General features: G+C 46.5%; 1 protein-coding gene across 2 annotated transcripts in view; it reads left to right on the forward strand.

Annotated features, from left to right (window-relative positions):
* The first annotated feature begins 2,318 nt into the window (after positions 1-2,318).
* CDAN1 (codanin 1) overlaps positions 2,319-15,908 on the forward strand; it is a 218,573-nt gene continuing 204,983 nt past the window's right edge. For both annotated transcript variants that reach the window (XM_069730898.1, XM_069730906.1), the window contains exons 1-2: positions 2,319-2,418; positions 7,046-7,731. In XM_069730898.1, coding sequence (XP_069586999.1) covers positions 2,347-2,418; positions 7,046-7,731 — 758 coding nt within the window. In that variant the 5' untranslated portion in view covers positions 2,319-2,346. The remainder of the gene's footprint in view (positions 2,419-7,045; positions 7,732-15,908) is intronic.

Genomic DNA, 15,908 nt, shown 5'->3' on the forward strand with positions numbered 1-15,908 from the left:
AGAGATCTGATTTGGCTGTATCTGAGAAGCTGTGGTCTAAGGGTTAACAGCTCTTCTTAAAGGGACACTGTCACCTGAATTTGGAGGGAACAATCTTCAGCCATGGAGGCGGGGTTTTGGGGTTTTTGATTCACCCTTTCCTTACCCGCTGGCTGCATGCTGGCTGCAATATTGGATTGAAGTTCATTCTCTGTCCTCCATAGTACACACCTGCGCAAGGCAAGAATGCTGCTGGTGCAGGCATGTACTACAGAGGACAGAGAATGAACTTCAATCCAATATTGCAGCCAGCATGCAGCCAGCGGGTAAGGAAAGGGTGAATCAAAAACCCCGCCCCCATGGCTGAAGATTGTTCCCTCCAAATTCAGGTGACAGTGTCCCTTTAAGGAGAGTGACTTGTCAGTGTAAGGAGACCTATATGTGTCTGCAAATTGAGATTCTGGCTTGGCTTTTATCCTAACTCGTGGAAAGGCTTGTTTAAAGAGTTGATATTGACTTTTAGGATCGCTACTTCCAATAGGTGATGCTAGAGTTCAAGTCTGTTTCCTCTCTGAAGAGGCAATTTGCATATTTAATTGCCCAGAGCAGCATCGCATGGCCTATAAGTCTCCTTATACTCTCCACAAGGAGAGGCATTTCCACTTCGATACTTGTTTGCAATAAAAATGGAACCTGAGCGAGCAGCACTTATGTTTCCTCTTACTTAGTAACTTATGCGTGAGGTTTGTCCCCCGATTTGGCCAACATTGCATGAATCTTGTTCTTGAGGCTGGCGCTAGGTGACAACTTTGGCCACATTGTGCTGCCATTGAAGCGCAGTGCAAGTGAATGGGATCCCAATGGTACTAGGACACCGGCAAGCAGGTCTCAAGAAGTACTACTGTGCCAGCTTTTTTTTCTTGCTTACCACAGTACCATTGAGGTTACAATGCAACCTTCATTCACTTGTATTGCGCAATATGGTGGTGAAATGTGTCGCAATCAAAAATCGTCATGTATCCCCAGCATAAGAATGTCTTCATGTTTGAGGACCTTTCTGTTAGACCAATTTTTAGGCAAAAATAGATGCACGTTTATCTGAATTTTTTAAATAAATTTTGCATTGTTTGACCCAGGCACTTGCCCAGTTTTGCTGAGTGGCCCCACTTCTTCTATGGCGAGGGATTATCTTATGCCACATGAGCGCTGCAGCCCATCAGCAGATTATGATGGATTGCAGTCCTCACACTACCATATATTGTGTGAAAGAAGTTCCATCAGATCAGAGGCTGCTGATGGGCTGCAGCGCTCATATGGCATAACTCTGGACAGACAGTGATGGGCTGCAGCGTTCATGTGGCATAACTCTGGACAGTGATGGGCTGCAGCGTTCATGTGGCATAACTCTGGACAGACAGTGATGGGCTGCAGCGTTCATGTGGCATAACTCTGGACAGTGATGGGCTGTAGCGTTCATGTGGCATAACTCTGGACAGTGATGGGCTGCAGCGCTCATGTGGCATAACTGGGCACAGTGATGGGCTGCAGCGTTCATTTGGCATAACTCTGGGCAGACAGTGATGGGCTGCAGCATTCATGTGGCATAACTCTGGGCAGACAGTGATGGGCTGCAGCGTTCATGTGGCATAACTCTGGGCAGACAGTGATGGGCTGCAGCGCTCATGTGGCATAACACCGGGCAGATCCTGATGGGCTGCAGCGCTCATGTGGCATAACACCGAGCAGACAGTGATGGGCTGCAGCGTTCATGAAGCATAACTCTGGGCAGACAGTGATGGGTTGCAGCGGTCATGTGGCATAACACCGGGCAGACCCTGATGGGCTGCAGCGCTCATGTGGCATAACACCGGGCAGACCCTGATGGGCTGCAGCGCTCATGTGGCATATTGCAGTCCTCACGCTACCATATATTGTGTGAAAGAAGTTCCATCAGATCAGAGGCTGCTGATGGGCTGCAGCGCTCATGTGGCATAACTCTGGACAGTGATGGGCTGCAGCGCTCATGTGGCATAACTCTGGACAGTGATGGGCTGCAGCGCTCATGTGGCATAACTCTGGACAGACAGTGATGGGCTGCAGCGTTCATGTGGCATAACACCGGGCAGATCCTGATGGGAGGCTACATCATTGAAGAGGACGTTATCCAAATAGTAGCCATTTCCTCCGCCCTCCAGCTCCGTAGTAGAGACCCCAGTTCCCTCTGATCACTGTAGCTAGACAAGGCTCTACAGAAAGCCACGCCCACATATGACCAGCATACCACTGACTCCGCCCCTTCCGTCTCCATACACGTGTGCCTAACCCCGCCCCGTGCGTGACGTCAGTGGATTGCGCGCGAGGCTCGGAATGGCGGCCGTGCTGGAGCTACTGCTGCAGGAGCGGGTGACGGTGGACGCGGTGCTGCTCTGGGTGACGCAGGTAGAGCCGCGCCGCACACGTTATCTGTGGCCGTTATGTGCCCGTGCTCTGTGGAGGGAGTTTTACCTCAGGAGTTAGTGCCAGCTGTAGACCAGTCCATGGAGCCTGCCCGCTCCTGTGTCTGCAGTACAGCTGCTGGCTCTGTGTATGCGCGCCCCTCGTGCCCCATGTCACCACATATGGGTCCGCTGAGGTCACCAGTGCTACATCTCCTTGGTGACGGTCACCATAGCAGCAAGCACTGTCTGGGGTAACTATAGTGGGTGCATGCGTTACTGCAGGGCTCTGGGGATAGGGGGACCCCAAACCTGCCAGGCACACCCCCTGCACATAGTGTTTGTGGGCACAATGGGCAGACTTTTCCCCCACTGCAGGAAGGGCCGAGTCCTGGGCTGGTGGGATCAAGTCTTTGGCCTGGCTGGCTGCGGTGCCTGAGTCTTCAGCATGGGGGGTACCTGAATCCTGGGGTCTGACATGTAGAAATAAAGGCATTCTGCGCTCCCTCACTGCCGCTTTGTGGTTCCCCGCCATATATCTCTCCGGTCAGCAGCTGCTGTGTAGTGATGGCTGGACCACTGTGACGACACTGCAGCAAATGACCAGTCAGCCTCTTGCACATCGTCCCTTTAGGATCTGTACTCTCCCAGGCAGGTGATGCAGACACGGGATGGTAGTAATCCAAATAGGACATGTATGGAAAGGGTTAACGTGTTGGGTAGTGTATCGTTTTTTCTTCACCCTGTATTTTTATCATTTTTGTTTCTGCAAAGATGCCATACATTTTAAAGGTGTTGTCAAGGACCATTTTATTTCTTTACTATGACCTGCAGTGCTTTTTTTTTTTAAATCCACAACATGTCAGTTTCTTTTGCAGTAAGTATGCTGTTACTTTCCCCCCATAGACTTGCATGAGATGAGGAAAGTCTACAGCTTCTAAAACTTAAAGGGGTATTCCCATCTCCAAAATCCTACCCCAGTATGTAGTAGGTGTAATATTAGCAAATACCTCGTTAGAAATATAGTCTAGTTCTTCTGATTCGCTAGGTCTCTTTCCTCATGTGTATTGCAGGACCTTAGGTATCCATGGTTATGACAACTGATATAGTGACAGTTAGCCAGTTGCTAGTGGTCGTAGCCATGCATGCCAAAGGTCCTGCAATGTCCTGCACATAGAGACTTGGCGAATTAGAAAAACTATACTATATTTGTAATTGGAGGTATTTGCTAATATTATTATACCTACTGCATATTGGGATATGATCTCGGAGATGGGAATACCCCTTTAAGAGTATAAAGTGTATTGTCCTCAACAAATGCAGTAAAAATGCATGTAATCTGCTCCCCACATTATCAATAAAGTTTTGTCCAACCACACAATGAAAAAGCGCAAATAAAAGGTAACAGGTGCAGAAATGCTACAGAAAATCTGCATCATCAAATATCCATGAAATACTTCAGCTTAGCTTCAAATTAATCACACTGGCTTATGCTAGATACGTCTCACTGTAAGGCCGGAGTCACACTACCGTATAACACAGCCGAGTGCTATAGAAGCCTTGCACTGCATTTGGATGCCACCCGAGTGCAGTGCGATTCCAGTTGACACCTGCAGCAGAGGAAATGGAGAAATAACTTTCTCAGTCTCCTCCGCAGCTGGGATCCAGTTCTGTCATGTGAGTGGATCGGAGCACAGTAGCGTGACACTCAGCTCATGGTCACAGCAGAACAGTAGCCGAGGGGCATTAGCATATCGCACCCGATGCTCTCGCATCAGAGGCTTATGCGCTAGTGTGACTCTGAAAAGATGACTGAATGACGAATGGTGGTTCGTCTGAGCATTTGACTGGTCACTATCTCTCCCAACTCCTCGATATGCAGTAGTGCGTGGCCAAGTGCTCTGGTGTTCTCTATGAGACGACCGCTGCCAGACTCCTTTGGCGAAAACAAAGATAGGCAGTTCAACATTGGGTAAGTTGGATCGTTATCTCCCCTGACGTCAGTTTAGGGAGGCCCCCATGCACATTAGATTGTTAGCCAAGGCCACTGATGTTTGTCTAGTGTATATGGGGGGGGGGCATTGTGAAATCGCTGTTTCTCCCCCCGCTCCTCGGCGTGTCTGATGTAACTCGATCTGTGAATAGCACAGATCGTGCTCTTTTTTTGCAGTTGCGCAGTGCATTCGGCACTTGCGCATGTGCAGTATGTATTGGCCAACTGTTGGCAAAGTATACAATACGTCACTGCGCTTGCACGGTTTTCCACAGTAACCTCTGTGCCCCGGAAGTCAGCATATGCAAATCGTGTTGTTCTGGACGCCGGTACACTTTACCCATCCAGAACTGCTAGCGTAAGTTTTGTAACAAAATCGCTCCTATCTATCTATCTATCTATCTATCTATCTATCTATCTATCTATCTATCTATCTCTTTACAGCTATGTATCTCATTCTATCTATGGTATTCCTTCTAACTTTCTCATTCCTTTCTATTTCTCATCTATCTAAGAGCAGATTACAGACAACATACACCCTGCCACATACACACTGTGACATACACCCAGCGATACACAACTTGCAACCTACCACATGACATGCAACATACTACATGCAACATACTATATGCGACATGCAACAACATGCTATGACATGCTGCAACATGCAACTAATTGCGACAATATGCGTCATGTGACGACATGCAACAACATGAAACATGTGACAGCATGCGACATGCAAGAGCATGCAAGAGCATGCAACAGCATGGAAAGACATGCTACAATATGCATCATGCGACGACATGTGACAACATGCGACATGCCACAGCATGCAACGACATGCGGCAACATGCAACTACATGCGACAATATACGTCATGCGACGACGTGCAATATGCGACATGTGATATGCCAGAGCATGCAACATGCGTCAATATGCGGCATGGGTGACATACGATAGCATGCGGCAACATGTGACATGCACCAACATGCGACAACATGCAACATGTGATGATAGCATGCGACATGCAGCGACAGCATGTGACATGCTGCTGCATGCGACAATATGCGGCATTTGACAACATGCAACATGCACCAACATGCGACAACATGCAACATGCGATGACAACATGCGGTAACAAGCAACTACATGCTACAATATGCGTCATGCGATGACGTGCAATATGCAACAACATGTAACATGTCAGAGCATGCGACAACATGCGTCAATATGCGGCATGGGTGACATGCGACAGAATGCGGCAACATGCGATGACAACATGTGACATGCATCATGCAACAGCATGCAACAGGCGACTGTATGCGACATGCGGCAGCATGTGACATGCTTCTGCATATGACATGCAACAACATGTGATGACGACTTGCGACTGCATGCGGCGACGTGCAATATGTGACAACATGCTACATGCAAGAGCATGCGACAACATGCGTCAGTATGCGGCATGCGACAACATGCACCAACGTGCAACATGTGACATGCCACTGCATGCGACATGCAACTGCATGCGACATGCAACTACATACGACATGCCACTGCATGCGACAATATGCGACGGCGTGCAATATGCGACAACATGCGACATGCAAGAGCATGCGACAACATGCGTCAATATGCAGCATGCGACAACATGCGATTGCATGCGACATGCCACTGCATGCGACATGCCACTGCATGCGACATGCCACTGCATGCGACATGCCACTGCATGCGACATGCCACTGCATGCGACATGCCACTGCATGCGACATGCCACTGCATGCGACATGCCACTGCATGCGACATGCCACTGCATGCGACAACATGCGACATGCAAGAGCATGCGGCGACATGCACCATGCGACAGCATGTGACATGCGACATGCAAAAACATGCACCAACATGCGACAGCATGCGACAACATGCACCGATATGCGACTGCATGCGAGATGCCATTGCATGCGACATTCAACAACATGCAACTACATGCGACATGCAACTACATGCGACAGCATGCGACAGGCGGCGAAATGCAACATGCACAATACAACATACACCTCATACATACCATACATACATACATACAGTACATTAAACATAGATTACATACTCACCATCACTTGTCACTTTGATCCCCGAAGCAAGTGTCATCTGTAAAAAATATTAAAATAACAAACAACCCATATACTCCCTGTCCGCAGAAATCCAATGTAAACGAGTGTCCCTCCACGATCTCCCATGGAGAGCAGCAGCATCAGCTGATGTGACTGCTCTCCAGGGGCTCCAGGACTACAGTGATGGAAGATATCCTTCCACAATAAAGACACTATTTTAAATCACAGCTCAGGTCCTATTTAACGCTATTTTTACCTCATATTGAAAAAACGGGTTGACAGGTTCCCTTTAAGTCACTGCTCATTGTAGCTAAGCCACTCCATTACCCATGTCGCCACACTCCTTTGACGAGAGAGATGTAATTAGTGTTTTAAAATGCATAAATACAAATTAGCGACACTCCTTTTTTATGACCTTTAACTACAGGGCACACTCCGTATAAGTTGGTTTTGACTTTTATTTTGTTATTGCATTATTACCTGTAGTTCTGTATAATATGTATACACTGCTTGTTTGTTAATAGGAAAGCCACGTTGATCCCACACTTGCCTCGTTTTCCGTGCTTCGGAAAGACTTTGTTCCCTTTCTGCTTAATTTTCTGCGTGAACAGACCAGTCAGGTTCTGAGTTATGGACCGTCTACCCCAGCCAAAACTCCAAATACAAAGACTATTTCTAAAGCCGCCAGTGTTAGCAGCCAAAAAACCAACCCAGAGAAGAGAACCAACAACTCAACAGGACATCGAGGAAGCAGAATTCAGCTGTTTGCACAAACCTCCAATAGTTCAAGTGCCTCAGATATGGGTTTTCTTACCCCCAGTTCCGCACCCAGTGACTCCTCTTTTTTAAGGTCCAATTTTAGTAGAACGACTTTTCAAACTAGTCCTAACTCGAGTTGCAGTCCCCCCAAACATCACAATGAAAAGCGATCTGCACAAAAACCGAATCTTGGGAACTTTTTGGTGCTCACTCCAGAAGGACATACAACTAAACGGAACAGAAAGAAGAACAATACATCTAATCGTCATGTTTCTAAAGACACTAGTAAACGCTCCTTGGAAGATGAGGCACAAGGAGAGAACAGTCCTTGGAGTATGCGCAGGGGAAATCAAGGGAGCGCTAATTCAAGCACCTCCCCTAATAGTGTCCAGCTAAATATTAACAACTTAGAAGAATTTCCTCCTATGGGAGCTTTCTACGAGTCTTCAAGGTAAGAAAAATGAGAATTTCTCTTATGTTAACCCCTTCATGACCCAGCCTATTTTGACCTTAAAGACCTTGCCGTTTTTTGCAATTCTGACCAGTGTCCCTTTATGAGGTAATAACTCAGGAACGCTTCAACGGATCCTAGCGGTTCTGAGATTGTTTTTTCGTGACATATTGGGCTTCATGTTAGTGGTAAATTTAGGTCAATAAATTCTGCGTTTATTTGTGATAAAAACGGAAATTTGGCGAAAATTTTGAAAATTTCGCAATTTTCACATTTTGAATTTTTATTCTGTTAAACCAGAGAGATATGTGACACAAAATAGTTAATAAATAACATTTCCCACATGTTTACTTTACATCAGCACAATTTTGGAAACAAAATTTTTTTTTTGTTAGGAAGTTATAAGGGTTAAAATTTGACCAGCAATTTGTCATTTTTACAACAAAATTTACAAAACCATTTTTTTTAGGGACCACCTCACATTTGAAGTCAGTTTGAGGGGTCTATATGGCTGAAAATACCCAAAAGTGACACCATTCTAAAAACTGCACCCCTCAAGGTACTCAAAACCACATTCAAGAAGTTTATTAACCCTTCAGGTGCTTCACAGCAGCAGAAGCAACATGGAAGGAAAAAATGAACATTTAACTTTTTAGTCACAAAAATTATGTTTTAGCAACAATTTTTTTATTTTCCCAATGGTAAAAGGAGAAACTGAACCACGAAAGTTGTTGTCCAATTTGTCCTGAGTACGCTGATACCTCATATGTGGGGGTAAACCACTGTTTGGGCGCACGGCAGGGCTTGGAAGGGAAGGAGCGCCATTTGACTTTTTGAATCAAAAATTGGCTCCACTCTTTAGCGGACACCATGTCACGTTTGGAGAGCCCCCGTGTGCCTAAAAATTGGAGCTCCCCCACAAGTGACCCCATTTTGGAAACTAGATGCCCCAAGGAACTTATCTAGATGCATAGTGAGCACTTTGAACCCCCAGGTGCTTCACAAATTAATCCGTAAAAATGAAAAAGTACTTTTTTTTCACAAAAAATTTCTTTTAGCCTCAATTTTTTCATTTTCACATGGGCAACAGGATAAAATGGATCCTAAAATGTGTTGGGCAATTTCTCCTGAGTACACCAATACCTCACATGTGGGGGTAAACCACTGTTTGGGCACATGGTAAGGCTCGGAAGGGAAGGAGCGCCATTTGACTTTTTGAATGAAAAATTATTTCCATCGTTAGCGGACACCATGTCGCGTTTGGAGAGCTCCTGTGTGCCTAAACATTGGCGCTCCCCCACAAGTGACCCCATTTTGGAAACTAGACCCCCCAAGGAACTTATTTAGATGCCTAGTGAGCACTTTAAACCCTCAGGTGCTTCACAAATTGATCTGTAAAAATGAAAAAGTACTTTTTTTTTCACAAAAAAATTCTTTTCGCCTCAATTTTTTCATTTTCACATGGGCAGTAGGGTAAAATGGATCATAAAATTTGTTGGGCAATTTCTCCCGAGTACGTCGATACCTCATATGTGGGGGTAAACCACTGTTTGGGCACTCGGCAGGGCTCGGAAGGGAAGGCGCGCCATTTGACTTTTTGAATGGAAAATTAGCTCCAATTGTTAGCGGACACCATGTCGCGTTTGGAGAGCCCCTGTGTGCCTAAACATTGGAGCTCCCCCACAAGTGACCCCATTTTGGAAACTAGACCCCCCAAGGAACTTATCTAGATGCATATTGAGCACTTTAAACCCCCAGGTGCTTCACAGAAGTTTATAACGCAGAGCCATGAAAATAAAAAATAATTTTTCTTTCCTCAAAAATGATCTTTTAGCCTGCAATTTTTTATTTTCCCAAGGGTAACAGGAGAAATTTGACCCCAAAAGTTGTTGTCCAGTTTCTCCTGAGTACGATGATACCCCATATGTGGGGGTAAATCACTGTTTGGGCACATGCCGGGGCTCGGAAGTGAAGTAGTGACGTTTTGAAATGCAGACTTTGATGGAATGCTCTGTGGGCGTCACGTTGCGTTTTTGCAGAGCCCCTGATGTGGCTTAACAGTAGAAACCCCCCACAAGTGACCCCATTTTGGAAACTAGACCCCCAAAGGAACTTATCTAGATGTGTGGTGAGCACTTTGAACCCCCAAGTGCTTCATAGAAGTTTATAATGCAGAGCCGTGAAAGTAATAAATACGTTTTCTTTCCTCAAAAATAATTATTTAGCCCAGAATTTTTTATTTTCCCAAGGGTTACAGAAGAAATTGGACCCCAAAAGTTGTTGTCCAGTTTCTCCTGAGTACGCTGATACCCCATATGTGGGGGTAAACTACTGTTTGGGCACATGCCGGGGCTTGGAATTGAAGTAGTGACGTTTTGAAATGCAGACTTTGATGGAATGCTCTGCGGGCGTCACGTTGCGTTTGCAGAGCCCCTGATGTGCCTAAACAGTAGAAACCCCCCACAAGTGACCCCATTTTGGAAACTAGACCCCGAAAGGAACTTATCTAGATGTGTGGTGAGCACTTTGAACCCCCAAGTGCTTCATAGAAGTTTATAATGCAGAGCCGTGAAAATAATAAATATTTTTTCTTTCCTCAAAAATAATTATTTAGCCCAGAATTTTTTATTTTCCCAAGGGTTACAGGAGAAATTGGACCCCAAAAGTTGATGTCCAGTTTCTCCTGAGTACGCTGATACCCCATGAGTGGGGGTAAACCACTGTTTGGGCACACGTCGGGGCTCAGAAGGGAAGTAGTGACTTTTGAAATGCAGACTTTGATGGAATGGTCTGCGGGTGTCACGTTGCGTTTGCAGAGCCCCTGGTGTGCCTAAACAGTAGAAACCCCCACAAGTGACCCCATTTTAGAAACTAGACCCCCCAAGGAACTTATCTAGATATGTGGTGAGCACTTTGAACCCCCAAGTGCTTCACAGACGTTTACAACGCAGAGCCGTGAAAATAAAAAATCATTTTTCTTTCCTCAAAAATTATGTTTTAGCAAGCATTTTTTTTGATTCACAAGGGTAACAGGAGAAATTGGACCCCAGTAATTGTTGCGCAGTTTGTCCTGAGTATGCTGGTACCCCATATGTGGGGGTAAACCACTGTTTGGGCACACGTCAGGGCTCGGAAGTGAGGGAGCACCATTTGACTTTTTGAATACGAGATTGGCTGGAATCAATGGTGGCGCCATGTTGCGTTTGGAGACCCCTGATGTGCCTAAACAGTGGTAACCCCTCAATTCTACCTCCAACACTAACCCCCCCACACCCCTAACCCTAATCCCAACTGTAGCCATAACCCTAATCACAACCCTAACCACAACCCTAATTCCAACCCTAACCCTAAGGCTATGTGCCCACGTTGCGGATTCGTGTGAGATATTTCCGCACCATTTTTGAAAAATCCGCGGGTAAAAGGCACTGCGTTTTACCTGCGGATTTTCCGCGGATTTCCAGTGTTTTTTGTGCGGATTTCACCTGCGGATTCCTATTGAGGAACAGGTGTAAAACGCTGCGGAATCCGCACAAAGAATTGACATGCTGCGGAAAATACAACGCAGCGTTTCCGCGCGGTATTTTCCGCACCATGGGCACAGCGGATTTGGTTTTTCATATGTTTACATGGTACTGTAAACCTGATTGAACACTGCTGCGGATCCGCAGCCAAATCCGCACCGTGTGCACATAGCCTAATTCTAAAGGTATGTGCACACGCTGCGGAAAACGCTGTGGATCCGCAGCAGTTTCCCATGAGTTTACAGTTCAATGTAAACCTACGGGAAACAAAAATCGCTGTACACATGCTGCGGAAAAACTGCACGGAAACGCAGCGGTTTACATTCCGCAGCATGTCACTTCTTTGTGCGGATTCCGCAGCGGTTTTACAACTGCTCAAATAGAAAATCGCAGTTGTAAAACCGCAGTGAAATGCGCAGAAAAACCGCGGTAAATCCGCAGCGGTTTAGCACTGCGGATTTATCAAATCCGCAGCGGAAAAATCCGCAGAGGACCAGAATACGTGTGCACATACCGAAACCCTAACCCTAGCCCTAACCCTAACCCTACCCCTAACCCTACCCCTACCCCTAACCCTACCCCTAACCCTACCCCTAGCCCTAACCCTACCCCTAACCCTAACGATATTCTAACATTATTGGAAAAAAAAAAATTTCTTTATTTTTTTATTGTCCCTACCTATGGGGGTGACAAAGGGGGGGGGTCATTTATTATTTTTTTTATTTTGATCACTGAGATATAATCTATCTCAGTGATCAAAATGCACTTTGGAACGAATCTGCCGGCCGGCAGATTCGGCGGGCGCACTGCGCATGCGCCCACCATTTTGGAAGATGGCGGCGCCCAGGGAGAAGACGGACGGGACCCCGGCTGGATCGGTAAGTATGATGGGGTGGGGGGGACGACGGGGGGGGGGGGATCGGAGCACGGGGGGGCTGGAACGGAGCACGGGGGGGCTGGAACGGAGCACGGGGGGGTGGAACGGAGCACCGGGGGGGGGTGGATCGGAGTGCAGGGGGGGTGATTGGAGCACGGGGGGGTGATTGGAGCACGGGGGGGAGCGGACAAGAGCACGGGGGGGAGCGGAGCACTGGACGGAGGGGAGCCGGAGCAGTGTACCGGCCAGATCGGAGGGCTGGGGGGCGATCGGTGGGGTGGGGTGGGGGCACACTAGTATTTCCAGCCATGGCCGATGATATTTCAGCATCGGCCATGGCTGGATTGTAATATTTCACCCGTTATAATAGGTGAAATATTACAAATCGCTCTGATTGGCAGTTTCACTTTCAACAGCCAATCAGAGCGATCGTAGCCACGAGGGGGTGAAGCCACCCCCCCTGGGCTAAACTACCACTCCCCCTGTCCCTGCAGATCGGGTGAAATGGGAGTTAACCCTTTCACCCGATCTGCAGGGACGCGATCTTTCCATGACGCCGCATAGGCGTCATGGGTCGGAATGGCACCGACTTTCATGACGCCTACGTGGCGTCATGGGTCGGGAAGGGGTTAAAGAACAAAAACACAGCGATAATCCATGTTGTCTAATGAAGAGCCAGCTAATGTAAAAGGGAAATAGAAATTTCTTCTGACTTGTAAGGTTTATGGCTGTATTTAAACAACATAATAAGGCAGATTTTTCATGCCAAGCATCAGATAGAACTCGGCAAGCTTTGGGAAAGGCTTTCCTAATCTTCCCACCCTTGGCATTACATCTACGTCCTCTGAAGAGAGGCATAACGTGTACCCAGAGGCTACATGTCAATTTGTCACATTCAAATTAATCTCAGATTAGATTTCTCTGCAAAATTGCTCTTGATATATACATTGTAATCCCATTCCAAATTGAGGTGAAGTGTTTTTTTTTTTTGTTGAGAAGGTAAAAACCTTTCAAATTGCATAATAATCACATGCAACTAGGATATAATCCTATATGGAAAACATTCTGCATGCATTTGTCGTTATATGGTTGAACACATGTAAGTCCATTTCTGATGGATTCACTTAAGTGGTTGGGTGCCGCAGTTTCGTGGTGCAATCAATTGTATAAAATAGCATACAAAACATAGAAAAGAAATGTGGCACTCACCCGATTTCTTCAGCTAGAAACGTGTCCTTTATTTAACACTTAAGTGAAAAAGCTGTTTCGTGCACTAGCGCTTCCACGGGTCGCACAGATCGCGCTCTTTTTTGGCAGTTGCGAAGTGCATTCTGCTCTTGCGCCTGCGCATTATGCTGTACCCAACTGTGGGCATAGCATACAGCACATCACTGCGCATGCACCGCATGTGCGGTGATGTGCTGTATGCTATGCCCACAGTTGGGCAAAGCATAATGCGCAAGAGCAGAATGCACTGCGCAACTGCCAAAAAAGAGCGTGATCTGTGCGATTCACAGATCGAATTTACGTCAGACACGCCGAGGAGCAGGGGGGAGAAACAGGGATTTAACCATGCCCATTTGACCCACGTGATTGACAGGCGAAAACGGCGACTTTAGTAAGGTATTTCGGCAGCATAGGTGGGGAATCAGGGGACAAAAAATACACTATTGTAAAGCACAGCTCAGGCCCTATTTAACGGTATTTTTATCTCATATTGAAAAAACGGGGTGACAGGTTCCCTTTAACGGTGAGTCCGCCTCAGCCCTTCAAGGAATTGGTTTTCTAGTGACGGCACGTGTCTATTCCCTATCCAGATTGGGGAGCATGCCATTAAGGGAATTGCTTAACCTCTTCACCCCGAAGCCTGTTTTCACCTTCCTGACCAGGCCAATTTTTACAATTCTGACCTCTGTCACTTTATTAGGTCATAACTCTAGAACCCTTCAATGGATCCGGATGATTCTGAGATTTTCTCGTGACGTATTGTACTTTATGATGGTGGTAAAATTTATTTGATATGACTTGCATTTATTTTTTTTTTTAAACCTTGTTTTTATTGAATACAAAGATTTTTTTTTTCCATACATACAGACATACATACATACATCAATGCAAATATTATCTGAGGCATATATATCAAAACATCTAATCCAGAAGTTGCATTTGTTCACATGAGAATAAGCCAAAACAAAAACTGGGAAAAAGGGAGGGAAAGAGGGGAAAAAAGTATATCAGAAACAGGTACTTTTTTTTACCTACAAGAGTGCCTAACTTCAAGCTCAGGACCTAACGACACCGTAGTAGACCCCTAAGGCTATGTGCACATGTTGCAGAATTGCCTCGGAAATTTCTGCGGCAATTCTGCAACTTCCTGCTGTGGGTATAACGCATGCAGAATTTGCATGTGTATTCCCGCTAAACACTAGCGTTTTGCAAGCGTAATTAGCTTGCAGAATGCTAGCGCTTTCCAAGCGATCTGTAGCATCGCTTGGAAAAGTGATTGCCAGGTCGGTCGCACTTGTCAAACATAGTGTTTGACAAGTGTGACCAACTTTTTACTATTGATGCTACATCATCACAGGTCATTGTCGCAAAGCATCACTAGGAACGGGAGCGTCGCGAGGAACGGGAAGGCTGCGGGGGCCGCCGGAAGGTGAGACTATAACTAATTTTATTTTATTTTTTTTTTAATTTTTTTTTACAGCTATTTGGTTCCCAGGGCCTGGAGGAGAGTCTCCTCTCCTCCACCCTGGGTACCATCTGCAGATGATCGGCTTACTTCCCGCATGGTGGGCATAGCCCCATGCAGGAAGTAAGCGGATCAATGCATTCCTATGTGTGCGGAATCGCCACCGTTCCGCACAAAGAATGAGCATGCTGCGTATTTTTCTGCGATGCGATTCCACTGCGGAAAAATACGCAGCATTAGCACAACATTGCGGAATCCCATTGAATTCAATGGGCTGTGTTGTGTATGCGTTTTCGCTGCAAAAAAAGCGGCAAAAATGCATACAATCTGCAACGTGTGCACATAGCCTAACACCTAGAAGTGTCTCCTTGCAACGGTTCTCCCAGAGATAGCACTTTATAAGGGTCTCTACTAGTAGTAGTTACTCTTGATACCAGACTGTCGGCTGAAAACCGGTTTTGTCACTCTAGATGCATTGTGGAAGCAGAGATGAAGCTTTCCCAAGTTTCAAAAAATGATTGCACCCATCCCTCTTTATACAACGAGGCCTCAAACCAATCCATCTGAAGCTGAAACAACAGTTTTTCTAAAAAGATCTTGAAAGGGGGGGCATGGTCATGGATTCATGTCTGTAGAATGACCTTAGTACCTGCTGCCGCCACTAATTGTAATAGTTTACGGGCCCCTGGAGAGCAGGTGTATTTATCTGGTTTTAGATATCTGAAGATGGCCCGTAGAGGTCTTTCCCCCCTAATCCAGACGCCTCACCGCCGTCACTCATGGCCTCTGCACGCCGGGCGCCGCCGCCTCTTCGTTCATTAGCATCCCCGGGGCCACTAATGAAGGAAGAGGAGGCGGCGCACAAAGGCCATGAGTGACGGCTGTTAGGTGTCTGGATTAGGGGGGAAAGACCTGCCTCCCCCCCGGCGATTTGACGGTATGAGGGACAAATTTCAAAAGTGATTATTGCAGCAGTGCCAGGAACAAGAACTAAAAGAGCCACCTTGTCAGAATGCAGCATTAGTGCAGCACAAGGTGGCTCTTTAATTACAAACGCCTGGGGGGGGGGGTGCTTGACAGGTTCTCT

This window comes from Ranitomeya imitator, chromosome 1 (assembly GCF_032444005.1).
Source record: "Ranitomeya imitator isolate aRanImi1 chromosome 1, aRanImi1.pri, whole genome shotgun sequence".
In the NCBI taxonomy this organism is placed as follows: domain Eukaryota; kingdom Metazoa; phylum Chordata; class Amphibia; order Anura; family Dendrobatidae; genus Ranitomeya; species Ranitomeya imitator.